Source organism: Macrosteles quadrilineatus, unplaced genomic scaffold, assembly GCF_028750875.1.
Source record: "Macrosteles quadrilineatus isolate MER2022 unplaced genomic scaffold, UCM_ALF_1.0 Scaffold_3__2_contigs__length_128488019, whole genome shotgun sequence".
NCBI classification, from domain to species: Eukaryota; Metazoa; Arthropoda; class Insecta; order Hemiptera; family Cicadellidae; genus Macrosteles; species Macrosteles quadrilineatus.
In genome coordinates this window covers 125,674,212-125,690,046 of record NW_026542596.1, presented here as the reverse complement: position 1 = coordinate 125,690,046, position 15,835 = coordinate 125,674,212, and the positions used below count along the sequence as shown (strand labels likewise).

The following is a 15,835-nucleotide window of genomic DNA, read 5'->3' as shown; positions in this document are numbered from 1 at the left end:
TTATTCTAAAACTAGCAAAAACTTTCATGTGGGAATGAGATGAATACCATCAATTAGTCGAAGATACAAAAGAAGCAGTTCATTTAAAGAAAGTTAAGGTATTAATCACCAGGATCATTACACAAGAAGTAAGTAGACCATAACAAACATAGAACTCTAAGAGTTACACAGTAGCCTACTATCACCTGAAAACATGCTTCCAGCAGTCCGGAGCGTGACTGCCGAGCTCCAAACCTCGGGACAGTATAACGTCCATGCTGAGAGCGTGAGAGGCGTGCAGCTTCTTTTGTCTCTGCAAGAGAGCCAAAGCTAGTGGAGAACTCTGCTGGGGAAACAGCGTAACATCACCATCGTCAGGACATGAGGCAGACGCCAGTAGAGAGAATATCCCTCCACACCTGCTCTGCATTCCTGTTAAAAGCCGCAACTGTTTGAGCAACTGTTTGCCAGTAATGTAATATTTACTCTTAGATATGTACATAATGGTAAAATTGATTCAACATTCCCCATTACTGACCGAGAACGTTACTGAGAGTTGCCGCACGCTGCAACGCATCGAGGCTGCAGACAACTGCGTCTCTACGCAGCGCATCTTTGGCTGCTTCATTGCTGAGCAGCAGCATTGCAGAAACCTTGCGAGAGCCCTTGGTGGACAGAGAGGGCTCCTTCAGCGGTGCAGACAACACAGTCAACATCGAGTCCCAACTGCACGTAAGAACTCGTCGACACAACTTCACACCTGAACAAATGTGATACATACAGATATAAGATACCCGTGCAAGAAAACTTAAGTCTAAGAGTACTACAGTACAAAAAGAATGGATTAATGTGCATACAAGGTCTAGTTAGAAAATCAAAAGTGAACTATTTCAAGGCTTGTAAAAAAACTTAACTTATACTTTTTATTATTTTTTCCATTCATTTTCAATTGAAACCACAAGTTGTATTGTGGAATCTCTCTATCAGTGTCTATGTAACTGTTTCCTCCATTATATTGAGTTTTAGCCCCCTGAAGAAGACATCTGTACTGGCCCGACGATGACTCCTTTGTGAGTCGAAACGGTTGCATTTTAGCAACACATTGATCACATAGATGCAGGTATTTACACCATTATTTAGTAACTGTTTCCGTTCTTTTAGCATGAATTATAGATTTGTCGAAAGATGGTTTCCTGTAAAGCGTGTGTTTTACAAACTCAATGACTCAAGCTTCAATAGTCTACTTTGGACATAGATGCTTACCATCTAGTTTAACCTTTTTTTGTAATTAATTTGCAAGATGGCATCTTTGGGTATTCAAATGTTTAGATATATGTACAATTAATTACACCCACATTGGTGGACTCACCTGCCTCAACCTCTGGGCTGACCTCCACTCTCGTTGTTGCTCTCTCTAGCTTCTGGAAGTCTGATAGCATTTGTCCACCTTGCTGACTGCTGCCTAGGCCGTCCAGGTCTGTAACATGTCAAGATAACTCTTAGCCTTTGGCATAATCACAACAGAAAAAGTTGGTCTATGGCAACCAGATTGAGAGAAAAGGAACTATTCATATTGCATCTGTGGAGGTTTATGGTTGAGAAGTAAAAATAGTTTCAGGCTATAAAACCCTAGACTAAAGGATACCAACCAAGGTCTATTGTGTTTTAACCATTAATTTACAAACCTTTTTTCCCAACAGTGTCACAGTTGGACGTCAGTTCATTGTTCTTGAAGACCAGAACCAGTTTTTTTTGTAGCTACTTCCCCACTAATTCTTTCACTCAGTTGGAATGTTAAAGGTCGTGTAATACAGACAACGAAACTGTGTATGACCTCTTGCGCCGCTAAATTCCGCTAGAGTTCAGATCTGTGTTTTGTTTTCTGTTATTATTTTGTGTACTTTTTTTAGGCTAGTAACTGTTTCAGGTATATTTACCTCATTAATCTACACTGTATGTATATATATACATTTATACATACACTTGTTGCCTAAGTATTCCTTATCAAGAAATGAGTCACTCATATACTACGAATCATCTCAAGTTTTAAAATCAAAATCACCTGTGGAGGGATACAAATTCTTACCAGTGAATAAGTGAGTATAGTGTGGGATCTGAATTAAATTAAAACAAAAGAGGAAATTTTTGGGAACAACAAAAGCAAAACTAAAACAATGTGCAGAGGCTTTGAGGATGACAGAAGCAAAACAAAAACAAAAGTGGAGAGATTTTGCAGATGATAGAAGCAAAACAAAACAAGTGGAGTCTTTACAGATAACAAAAGCAAACCAAAAACAAAGTGAAGATGTTGTGGATGACAAAAGCAAAACAATATGGATAAGCGGAACAGAAAGTGACAACCAGACTGTAGGATCAACCTGTTAACAAGTTTATAAGCGCCGGAGTGTCGGAACTCTCTGGACTGTAGTTCTGTAGAGGAGAGACAGTGAGTACCAGCTGATACAACTCTGACAGCCATGTAGCACTAAGGTAGACCAACACTCCGCTGTCATGGACTTCTTGTACAAACTCCATCTAGCAAGGCACATGCGATTAGGTTGGTTAACTCAGGTCAGGCTTTACTTATGTTAGTTTTTAAAATTGTTATACACACTAAAAACTTTAATTAGTAGTGGTGTACTGAATTTCATCAACTCTCTCTCCCTTAGGCTGGTTAGGTTAGGTTAGGTTAGGTTGGGTTATGATTAACTTGATGTTAATGTCAAACAAGGTTTGCACTAAAATTGGCGCTAACTTCAACAACTCACAATTCAACACAAAACAGGCTTTTGTCTCTTTTTTGTGTCTGATCGGTAAACAATTACAAAATTATAGATTCTTGTTTTTGTTAAGCGAGTTATCAGTTAAACTTAAACTAAACCGAAATGCTAGAAAAAGAAACTTTGAACCAAAGTCAGGTTACAACTCAAAAATACTCAACAACAACATTGTTAAGCTTTCGGAGACACTCCACGAGGAAACGGTAAAAACAAGGATCCTATTTAATCCTTTCCAAGGTGTAGGCATGCAGAAGATTGTTTAGGAGGGTGGGAGAGGGAGCTCCATCCCTTATTAGGTAAGGTTAGAGGCCTCACCAACCACCACCTGGGCTACATCCATCCCCAGCTTACAATGGCAAAGGGTAAGTTATTCCACTGTGCATTAGCTTAAGCATTATAATGTGAGAAGGCACATAGAATTAAGATACAGAGGATACATTCAATGGTACACAGTCCCTCGTGTCTAGTGCATATTCCCTTCCGTTCTCTTCCCCCACGCCATCACGTACTACAGTTCTCACGCTGTAGGAAGAGCCTGTGCGCTACAAATGCTGTTGTAAACAATAGCTGTTGGGCTCTTCCTTGCTCGGTACTAGTATATTTCCACCCCACCATTCCAGAGCTAAAAGGGCACGGTTGATCTATAAGCATGTTTCCTCTTCATCTTACTTCTTTGTAGAGGAGGTAAATATGAGAAAACCCGTTAATGTATTTTTGAATATAGCTTACCTATCTGAGAAATGGTTCATTGGAAACTGTGACAATCACTAAGTTACAATATTTTTAAAATAAAAATAGTTTAATATATTTTATAAGCTACTCAGAACGGCTTCAATATATACACGCCATTTGTTATATTTTGATATATTTATAATCTATTCAAAATGTGAAAAATCATATAAATCTGCAAATAGATCTGCTACTTCCAAATAAGCACAACAGTTTTATAATAGAAATATTTGTAATTTTAAAATTTACATACTATTGCCATGTTCTTCTGTTAAATTTGTTTTTGCTTCTGTCTAATAATCAAGAAGAACAGCCAACACAAACAGGCTGGCCATTTTCCAACTTGAAAGTGTCTCCTTTGATAGGCTCTTCACATTTGTGGCATCTGAAACAACTTGGGTGGAATTTTCCCCCCATGACGTTCAAGGCCAATCCCTGAATAGGCAGGTTGCAGAACTTACAGTGATTACTAAACATAGAAACTGCACAATCTTGGCAGTAAGGGTTGTCGTCCTTTTCATAAAACCCTTTATGAAGCGATATCTTGCAATTTGTGCAAACAAAACAGTTTCTGTGGTATGATTTATTATTGGCGGTCAAAACAAAATCTTTGATGATTCCCTGGCAGGCAGTGCATCTTTTAGCAAAGAGTTTATCATAGTCTTCAATGCAGAATGGTTGATTATTGTGCAATTTAAATGTTCCTCCTTTGATTGGATTTGCACATTCAGCACACAAAAAGTGATGCTCATGATAAGTTTGCCCTAATGCGTTTACGACGACATCGTGTATGGGTCCTTTGCAGTAAGCACAAAGTGGGTAGATTGTATGATCCATTGTATGATATTGTTACTATGTCGTGGGTTAAGATTTTCACAGGTAATTTTCTTGCTTGAAAAATAATAATATGTTCTTGTGTGTTTGTGTTAAGTGTATGAGTGTAAAGTTTGTTGTTATTGAATTAATTTAAAGAAAAATTACAGCTGTTTTAGTATTGGTTTATTTACTAATTTCATAATTGTTCATGTTGTATATTTGACTATTTATCCAATAGTCAGTATGCATTGACTTTTGGAATCCTGAAATAGTCATTCAATCTATATGTAGCAGATGTTGCCAATTTGTCTAATTTAATCAATTTGAATGAACCAGTCACAGGTTGTGCTGCTGTCTAAAATTCTATTTTCTACCTTATTTTTTATAACTGATATAGTTTAGGCAATATAGAGAATGCTATAGCTTTCAAAAAGTCACCCTATTAGTTTGACTTTGTTAAAAGAATCAACAGAAATCGGCAATTTACATCAGCGCAATCTGTTGGACAATTTTGAACTAAAAAACTGGCAATAACTTATACATGGGGATGTAATGTCTGGTTCTACCAATAGTCAAAGATTGTAAGTGTTCTTCTATATAGTGTGAAGTATTGTGTTAGTAAATAGTGAGTTGTTGATACAACAGCTAATTCAGAATATTTTCATAGCAATCATCTTAGTCCTTACTATAGATTTAAAAATGTAATCAGTGAACAAAAGTATAGAACTCTAAATGACTCACCTCATTCAAGGGAATGTTCTTTGTGTCATTGTCGTAGTATCCTTGTTGTATTAACTTCAAGTTAAGCAGAAGAGCGGCGTAGGTTGCGAGGTAGATGCCATCAGCGTTCATGATGGTACCATTAAAGTCTTTTCTTGCGTATTGTTCTGAAAAATTTAGACGTAAACCACTTATGTAGCTGAAAACTGACACTGTAAGATGGTTGATGTCAAGTGTTGCGGTTAGTTATTCAATTTTTTGAAGTAAAGCTCATCACATCTCTTTTCTGCCACGCCAGTTTAAAAGTTAAAACTGTCATTGCCCAGTAGTAAACAACATAGCACCTTCATAGCAGCTAGGTGTAGTTGTGAATGCTAAGAAAATGGTACACCTAGACTGATTGATGGTTAAAAAAGCTATGAATCCAAACAGGTTCAATCCATTTAGTAGAAAACATATATTATCCTTGTAAGGTTCTCGTTTTCCATCTAGAACAGAACACATGATTTTGTTGTAATTTTAACACACATTTCCTTTGGACTTTTTATTAACGTAATGACACGAGAGAAAATATTATATCAACCAAAGAATCACAATCAAAAACAAATCATTTAGAGAGCACTAAGCAGTATTGGCAGACAAAACCTTTTGCTCTTGGGAAAAGTAAATTTAAAAGATCACATCAAGGTAAGATAATGAGGTTTAAGGTTCAGATTCTCCATGGGACATGTTGAACTGAAATTACCTTAACAAAAATATCCTGGGCAGTTCTTCTCACAAATCCTGGACAGGAACTTTTGGTAAGATATTTCTTATGTTTATTAGATCTGTCAAAATTCTTTAGAGTACAATTAGTACAACTGCATACATTACTAACAAACACCGCTCAGGTGATTCGATGATTGCAAGATTAGTTACATTTAAATATGAAAAAAGCATACGGAAAATATTTTCAAATTGGATTCATTCCTGAATATTACTACTAATCCTGACAGTGTTAGGGGTGAATAGGTGATGCAATCAACCTAAGAGCTCAGTTACGTATCACAAGCTTGAAAACAAACCTTGACAATATTTAGAAGCAAACTCCTGAAGTGCTTCGTCCACCTGGATGGATGACCTCAGAGGCAGTAAGGAAGGAACCAGGTTGACCAGGGTACTCATGAAGTATCTGGCGTTGTGGCGCTCCCCATCCATTGACTCTGCTGGCATCTACATAAAAAGTGAATTCAGAAAACACTTGCTATTATGAAAAGTGTATTTTTGTTTTCTTTAAGTAATTACTTCTTTAGGAGTACCTGAGAAATTGTTAAAAGTTGAGTTGGAATAGTACTACAGTTTGCTACAGTAATTAGGACTAAACACTAAAATAAAATGTAACCATTGTTTGAAAAAAAAGGTTGAATCGGTAATTTAAACCTTGTCAAGTTTTCAAATTGTATATCCAAAATACTCGAATCCAAGATCTTTAGAACAATTCCTTAAGATGTAGTGACCAAGTCCTTACACAAGGTAATCATATATTTTTGTAGATTTATAATACTGACTGAGCACAATTTATCGGATGTTTCATGTCGGGTAACAATTGGAATGGGCTGATGTTGACTAATTATGTTTAGTTATCTAACCAACTTTACAGGTAGAAGGTTTACGACCAGATAGAATAATTGACCGGGCTATGGTTTCTTATGTTATAATAAACTAGTGAGTACTATTTGTAAAATTTAATGTCACATACGAAAATGAAACATAGAACTGAATAGCTGTGGTGCAGCAGAGCTAAACCGATGGACCATCATGAAAATCTGTCGCCTATACTCCTGAAGTACCGTTACAGTGTTTCCGAGAGAGCTTCTATTGACTGATAGGTATTTTTTAGTGAGAGTCCTACACAACAAGGTAAATAGATTTAATCCCTGAAAGTGAATGACCCATTTCCCTATTGTATTTTTTTTTTTAACTTACTACAAAAGCATTATTAATATTACCAAACATCCAAACATACTCTAGGACGGGAAACGAGTTTCACAGTGTTGTTGAGAGTAGCAGCTCACCAAAAACTGAGTGTCCTCATCTTGCATTGTCTTTGCCTCTTGTAGCTTCTCCAACCTCTGCGCTTCTCTTTCCTCTCTTCTCCTCTCTGCCTCAGCTTCCAGCTCATCCATCTGAAACATCCACTACAACTACAGGACCACTGAGTGCTGATAGAAACCCCAATGTTCAATGTTGAATAGCTTTGTACACAAACTTGTGAATGAAGTGGAATGCTGAAAGGTAAATAATAAATCCAATATGTACCGATTACCATGGATTAATCAAGCTGATTCCACAAACCCCTATTTGAAGGTCGCTCAAAAAATAATCTCTGGTCTGTTATTAGCCCTGCCTACTGCTTCGCCAAGCCAAAACATCTGTCACTTTCTGGATAGCCCTCGTACTTAAAACTTAAGATAAATGCCTACTTACAATTAGATTGATTAGGATGGTAAATAAAAAAATATTCCAACTACAAGATCAATATAAGCATATAATTGAAAGGTTGCAGTCCTAGACTCTGGCCGCTCTGGCTCTGGAGGGTCAGGTTCAACTATCAGTCAATCCTCTATGGCCTTTACCTAAGCTATAATGCTGTGACGCTGTGTTCAGAAATATAAAACCCAAATTAATGTTCAGGTCCATCAATTTAAAAGGTGAAAACAATTAAAATCCCTGAATTAAAAGTTATACAATCATATTACATCAGAGTCTATCTGATAGTCTTCCTCCGGCCCCTCGGTAGGCCCAGACGAGTGTCCACTGCTACTACTGCTCTCTCTGTCACTCTGCTCATCAGCTGTGTTGTCTTTGTTCATCTCCTTCTCCAGGTACAGGTGGGGCAGTCTGGCCATGCTCTCATACGTCAGGGCACCTGTAACCAAGGTTAGCGGTGTAGTGTCACTAGGTGACATCTTTGGAAGATGTTGCGGTCATAGAAATATCTCATATAGTATTATAGTTACATAATGTGTGTCGTTGATGGAAAACACTGTTGAAAATTCAGCTGATATTTAAGCAAATCAATTGAGGGTTGTTATCGCAATTTGTCTAACAATTGCAATCATTTTTTGCTGTCAACACTCAAACCATAGTGCATTCATAATGTCTAAGAGAACACTCAAATTCTCAGTTGTATCTTCAAGCTCCAATGTTACTAGCAATATTACAACTTAAAGATCGTTTACTTGACCACTGTTGTTCTAAATTAGGCCAAATGATCTTAGTAAACCATAAAAATATTTGAATTTCGTTAGATTAATTAATTATGTGATTAATGTTCGTAAGAAGTCAAAATTGGAGAGCTCCACTTAAAAGATGGTAAGGCTGAATTAAAATAAGATCAGCTCAGATTTTACAGACTTCTTCAAGCTTAACTTTGTTGATTATTAACATCATAACAATTACTCTTGGAAATCTACAATATGAATATTTTCTATCAATATCAATCATTCTCATCATCACTCATCAATCATTCAATATCATCACTCTGACTAATGTCTGGCCAAACCTCTGTAGTCGCAATGTCTGAGTGTTGGGTACAATGCGTTGATCTTGTCCATGTACTTGGTGGTGACTCCCTTGCCAGTGGACAGCTCCTGCAGTGTAGCTAACATAGCAACTATACAGGAGGCGCTGGTGTGCACCATGGCCGGGTCACTGCACTGGCTACACTCCTCTATGGAGTCCATCACTCTGCAACATTGTGTCAATGTTGATGTTCAATTGTCTCTACATGGTGTTAACTCTTGATGCATGGTAAAGTAAAAAATAAACTTATATAATAACATTGTTTTGGAAGGTGAAACAGAATTATGAATCCATAAACTGAGAAAACGAGTAAAGGTTGATGAACTTAAGAATAAACCGGCTAAAATAAAATAATCTAACGAAGCTCAGTAAGTTATGAAAATAGTAATAATAATCTATCACTGATGTAAGATAAGCCATAAAAAGGAGAGAGGAAAATCTTGGAGCAACTTGAAAAAAAAATTGGATACAATATTTACCAAACCTTACTGAGGTTAGTTTGTGGATTTTCATCAGGCATACCTGAATGAGAAAAGTCAGTCTTGGTAAAAAGATTAAAGAAGTAACAAGTCTGAGATCCATCAAACCTAGGTCTTGAAAATTACATAAGGCTACTTGACACGTTTGCTGCGGGCTACTATAGTTGTAGCACCTGAGCACTAGCACGGCATGCGCATTGCGCCCTACTATAAAGTATAAATGTAGCGATGCGCTTCCCTCACTAACATTGCCTCAATTTCATCCACTACAATTATCTTTTTTTTCAATTGTTTTTCTGGATTCTGCGGTAAATGTTGTACTGTCACTGTGTTTAGTGCTGGTTTCGTACGTCATTTAGGTGCTAATTGTTTTCAGATTGACCTTTATTGTACCTTACTGTGCAGTGCTTTTTTGAACAGTGTAGTGTGTGATTTTGGCTTATATTTAGTGACATTGCAGAGAATAACAAAAATGATTGTAGTTTGCAGTGTAGTGTAGTATTGTGAAAGAACCTAACCTCAAAATTGTACTAAACACCTTTTTTCATTCCATTTGGCAGTACTGAGGCCCCGTTAGCACTTTTGTTTAGTGGCTTCTTCTTGTAAAACTGTGTCCACAACCAGGGTAGTGTGTTGTATAATTATGCCTATCCTATTGGATGAAACTAAATTTAAACATTTTTGGACACATTCACATTTTCATTCATTCACACAGCACATTAGCTATTCCCGAACCCGGCCAGCCATCACACAACCGCAGTAAACGTGCTAAAATTTGAAATTCAACATATTATCTTTGTAATTTTAATTACTTAAGAGTTAAGATGTCTCTTCCATGACACCATTAGAGCGGGACAGGGAACATAAAAAAGCTGTTGTATGATGTAGGCCGTCATATTTGGGGAGGGGGGTGGGTGGGGGGGGGATATGAGTGACTATAAGGGACTACACTAGTGTTTATGTGATAATCTAAACCTCATTTTTGACCACTGGATCTGCTGGACACTATAATCAAACAGTCTGGAGGTTCAAATTTTAGAGAAAGAAGAAAGAAACACTTAATTAATTAATGATAAAAATAAAATGCATCAATTATTGTACACGTAGTCAATTTAAAAGTTAAATATAGCTTAAATGCGCTATGTCCCATATTTAGGAGAAACATTTTATTTTACTATAATTAACGTTTAGTTTGTCCATTTCACTAACAAATGAAATAGCCTAATTAATAGCCCAGGCAAATTAGACATATGCTCACCAAAAAATCGTCTAAAGCTGGAAAGTGTTTTAATACCTTTTGGGGATCCCAAATAAGACTCCTGTGAGTTTGCGACGGATTCTGACGTCTGCTTAAGTTTTGGGAGTCGAAAAACTATGAAAATTTTGCACTTTTTACAGTTTTTCGCTTATAACTCCTAAATAACGAATCCTAAGGAAAATGTTGTTCAAATGTGTCTTTTAGGGCATTTAATTTCGCGCCGATTGGTGTTAAATACGTCAAAATCGGCCGAGCCGTTTAGCCGCTGTAGCTTTTCAAATTTGGTATATTTTCATCACCATGGCCAAAAGGTTGATTATTTGACCAGTTTTCGGCTTACAACTCCTGAACGACGCATGCTGTACAAAAATGCACCTGTAGTTAGTTTGGAAAACACAAAATTCGGCTTAGAATTATGATTATGAATTACTAGATAGTTTATTTCATGGTTATCATCATCCAGAGGTTTATCCAAGAATGTGTGAAGGGAAGAGTAGCAAGACCCCTATGTAATTTAAAAATCTAATATTGCTATCTGAGGTTAAAACAATTCCAGGATTCGTCCTTAGCTACCATTTATACGAACCCATCTCTGGACACTCCAAAATTATGTTAAGCGATTCTAATATATAAAAAGATATTACAACCAGAAAGATTTTATTAAATGTAGAAAAATGTTATTTTTTAGCTTAATAAACGAAAGATGATAATGGGACATATTTACATAGTCTTATTACGTATTTAGCCTATAAAAAAAACCGATCGGGAGTTTTCGTAGATTTCACCATATAACTTCTCTTCTTCTCATCATTGGAATCTTAAGAATAAGGATTCATTCCTTGCTCTTTTGTCTTGCCACAAATGGTGACATATGGTATACGCTACCATCTTTTTCGTCACATTTCGAATTGAGATAATCGTGCCTCTGCAAGTCTTTCAGACAGTAGTGCATTATATCCCTGCATTTCAAAAGTAGCATGATAATGTAAACCTTTTTTTACATGTACACGATATTCGAGATAGGTAGACGGAGTTGAGCAATTTTGGTCGAAACGCTGGATTAGCCGTAGTGATGGGAGTTAATCCATTGGCGTTAATTTTCTATACATATCTCTCTGAATTAAGTACACTTTTAAATAAGCTCTAAAGGATTTTGTGGATGAGCAGCCCCTTTTGATAGAATTAAAGTCAAAATTAGATTTTGAAAGTGTTCTCTAGAAGAGACCAACCCTCACTTGATTTGGATATTTTCTGCTCCCACCCTACAGCTCCCACCATAATGCTTTGTACAGGGTCAAAACCTGCTTCTGCAACTTCGCCAAATGTTGCAACCAGTCAGAACGCAGTGAGATCCAAATTGATTGGAGTAAACAGCATGAGTAGTTTTAGACTACATGAATAGTTAGATTTTAGACTCTTCTACATCACGCTTTCGTCATCAAACTGCGCTAGTGGGTACGGACCTATTTTTAATCCAAAGTATGATTCAAATTGAGGCTTGGCTTTAATGTGGAATATATCATGTGCTGACTGAGGGGGCAGATTTTTCTTTAATCTTTGCTGTTGCCATCACAGCTCGTAATTGAGGCCACCACTTCCTTTTATTCTGCATAGTTTATGGTCATCATAGGCTTGCCTATTTACGATTTTCTTGCAAGCTGTGCCTTTTCATTATGTTTTATATATCTCGCGTTGATGCTATCATTATATATCTCGCGTTGATGCTATCATATGGGATAACTCCTGAGCTGATTGACATGAGTGAACTATTTTCGGTAAATGGGTCGTGACACTGGAACCATTTTATGAATTTCTTATTGATCTCACCGTATCCCTGGAGTTTATATTGTCAACTTGCTGATAATATGTTGAAGAGGTGATCCCACAATATCCCTTAGTTTGATGGGTAGCATGGTAGCATTCACTGCGATGGGCCTGCCAGCGAACCACCGGGCTAGATCCCCATCATTGATTCCTCTATCTCGGAAAAGCTCTCCACAGTAAGATGATAAATTTCATTGTTTACTATTGTCAAAATTTTAGTTTTATGACTTGATATTTAAACCTGTGTTGCTCTAAAAATAAAAATGAATAGTACATTTATTTTGTGATTGTGGTTTTTAGACATTCCATCCCTATGTTAAAGTTGTCGTCAGGTTTTTAATCAAATTTGTCTTAGTTGATGTGAGCCACATACAGATTGCTCTGATATAAATTACTGATTTCTGCCGATTACACGTTGGTTTTTACCAAGTCAAACTGATGGAATGACTTATTATGAGCTATAGCAACTGTTGTGACCCAGTAACTATGTCAGAAACAATAAAACAAGGTACAAAATAGAGTTTTAGACACTAGAGCAATCTGTGATTGGCTCACACAACTACATTAGTTTTTAGTAAAAAATTGGCAACAGCTGATCCATATAGATGGGATGTCTTCTTCTGAATCCAATAGTCAATGCAATTAGTTAAGGACGTGTTCAGACAAGGCCCCACTAGAAAAATAGGTCATGCTGCAGGATCCATGACGTCACACTAGTGGATAGATTCATTGATAGATTCACTGCCATATCCCCTATGTTTTTGGTAATTAGGCTGGTTGTTTGCCAGACTTCAAAGGTAAGATTTTAAGCTTCGGAAACTTGACAAGCATCCGATCTAGTGTTAACAATCAATAGCGGTTAAACGGTGAAGCCGATCTTAATGAATTGGAAAAAATTCTACGCAGACGTTTATGCTCTTCAAACTAACTACAGGTACATTTTTCCTATAGCATGCATTAGAAGATGTAAGCCAAAAACTGAAAAATGAAAACACAGGGATAGATCAATATTAGACTTAAAATAACATAGGGGGTCTTACTCTCTTCACACCTTATTAGATAAACCTCTGGAATAAACCACTATCTAATAATTCATAATCCATTTAAGGATAGGATCTACGTTGTAACCAATTTTAGTAAAATTTCCCAACTTTAACTTTAACGATTTTTTTAATGAAATGGCAACCATACAAAGTAGGTAACAATCAATTACCAATATTGATTAATAAAAAAACATTATACGCAGAATTTTGTGTTTTCCAAACTAACTACAGGTGCATTTTTGTATAGCATACGTCGTTTAGGAGTTGTAAGCCGAAAACTGGTCAATAATCAACCTTTTGGCCATGGTGATGAAAATATCCCAAATTTGAAAAGCTACAGCGGCTAAACGGCTCGGCCGATTTTGACGTATTTAACACCAATCGACGCGAAATTAAATGCCCTAAAAGACACCTTTGAACAACATTTTCCTTAGGATTCGTTATTTAGGAGTTATAAGCGAAATACTGTAAAAAGTGCAAAATTTTCTTAGTTTTTCGACTCCCAAAACTTAAGCAGACGTCAGAATCCGTCGCAAACTCACAGGAGTCTTATTTGGGACCCCCAAAAGGTATTAAAACACTTTCCAGCTTTAGACGATTTTTTGGGGAGCACGCCATATATTTGATCTAATTTGCCTGGGCTATAACTAGGATGCATAATTTTAAAATACTTGTTTTTAAAATTAGTTCAAAATTTTTTATATAATAAATTATTTTTTAGATTTTTTTACTAGCCTACATGGCTTAAAGTGTAAAGAGTTGAAACGTAACAAAAGAAATATTCTACAATGGAATCATTATCACTACTGTAGTTCTCTAAACAAATGACCGGCCACAGAAAGATTATTCGGGATTGGTCACTGCAGATAAACAAAAAACACCGGCCGGATTGAAAATACTGTTGTGCATTTTCAATTGTTATCCCAAACAAAACACCAATGACTCATAATCAGCTAATTGAAAAGGACGGATTCAGCAGACTTTAGTAAATTTTGATCTCTTTTCAAACCCAATGAAATGTTAAGCGAGCATTCCACCATTGCTATTTAGATATTCAGAATGTGAGAGTGAAACTATAGACGGATAGACGATACAGTTAAAAACTTTTTTTTTAATCTGATTTTCAATTTTTCCATTAAATTATTTAGTTTAAATTAGCCTACATTTAAAAAATTTTACATAAGGAAAATTTATTGCTTTATGTTTAGTAATTCCATATAGGCCTAATCAATAATTTACTAGGCAATTATTACATTTTAGCTTGAACTCTATTTAAATTAAAAACTTCTTAAATTTTACATATGATGGAAATTAAATTCCAATTTTTAGGTTTTTATGTTGGAGATGTGGTGCTTGAATAACCTTAACACTTACAAACATAAAGTTAACTTTTAGCATGTTCGCTACCGATCGCCACATATATGCGACGCTATGGTCATTGCCATGGACCGAGGTATGCATTTTAATATTACACATCTAGACCGGGTGTCCCTTGGTTCACAGCACACGTAGACCACAGGCCAGTGATGCAGAAAAGTAAAAATCTGTTTTGCCAACTATCATAAAACGTCACTAATCATCAAATCCACAGACCAATTGACGCACATATGCGACAGACATCTCTGAAGACCGCTGCAGAGAATTCAGGACCCCTTCAAGTAGACTGTTTCGAAGATATAAGCTTAAAGCTTTTTAATAACATAGGACACCGATGCAAATATGCGACGTCAGTCTATAATGTGTCTATAGGTAGAAACCGGACATCGCATATATGCCTTCCTGGACAACATGAATGAAAAATGTAATAATATTGTGGTAGCGAGCGTGTTAAATAAAGAATGAAGGAGTTTTCTTTAACTTGAACGGAATAATATGAAACAATAACAAAAATAAGGTGAGTAGGGCACAGAAAGTTTATTCTTCCTTAATAAATTACACAAGTTCGAACCTGTACAACGAGGTAATCAAGTATTGTGTACAGAAGTTGGAGCATTAAGTATCACCATATTAACAAACACCCAAACATTCCAAGGGGGTTTTCTACTACGTCTAATCAAAGTTGAAAGGAATGTTTTCAAAATATTAAGCCAGTGGATATTTAAGGTTTTTGGAAGGTAAAACTTTACAATTTGCAACCAATACACAAGCATTTTGTTACACACATTTAAGTGTCTATAAGCTTTTGTTCTATTATCAAATTTTAAGGTGCTACATTCCCCTTCTGAACCTATAAGCAGGGCCGTCCCTAGGGTTGGCGGCGCCCAGAGCAAACGTGGTTGTGGCGCCCCCTGCCCCCCCTCCCACCCCAAGCAGTAATAGTCGCATTCGCATATTTTAATACTATATTAATACAAATAGCCGCTACGCGGCGCCCCCTTAGCCAAGGCGCCCGGGGCAGCTTGCCCCGGTTGCCCCCCCCCTTTGGACGGCCCTGCCTATAAGCTACTACAGGTAGTCTTACTCACAGTCTAGTCAATGCCATATCACTCTGTTGACAGCCCTTCTCATCCTCCACCAAGATTGGTCCAGCAAAGTCCACCATCCTGCTAGGGCTGCGGAGAAGCTGACAGCCAAAACAACAAACAATTAATTATTGTTTAAATAATAAAAACTTAAAATACCTGGATCATGACTGTGATGACC

At 36.7% G+C, this 15,835-nt stretch overlaps 1 protein-coding gene across 1 annotated transcript in view; it reads right to left on the bottom strand.

Moving 5' to 3' along the window:
• The window catches only part of LOC128989535 (brefeldin A-inhibited guanine nucleotide-exchange protein 3-like), a 48,817-nt gene that overhangs the window by 25,278 nt on the left and 7,704 nt on the right, over nt 1-15,835 (bottom strand). Inside the window, exons 10-19 of the mRNA XM_054411432.1 lie at nt 15,658-15,755; nt 8,569-8,753; nt 7,763-7,932; nt 7,079-7,189; nt 6,089-6,236; nt 5,046-5,191; nt 2,358-2,514; nt 1,349-1,456; nt 518-739; nt 186-411 (exon numbers count right to left, since the gene is read on the bottom strand). Of these exons, the coding sequence (XP_054267407.1) occupies nt 186-411; nt 518-739; nt 1,349-1,456; nt 2,358-2,514; nt 5,046-5,191; nt 6,089-6,236; nt 7,079-7,189; nt 7,763-7,932; nt 8,569-8,753; nt 15,658-15,755 (1,571 nt within the window). The remainder of the gene's footprint in view (nt 1-185; nt 412-517; nt 740-1,348; nt 1,457-2,357; nt 2,515-5,045; nt 5,192-6,088; nt 6,237-7,078; nt 7,190-7,762; nt 7,933-8,568; nt 8,754-15,657; nt 15,756-15,835) is intronic.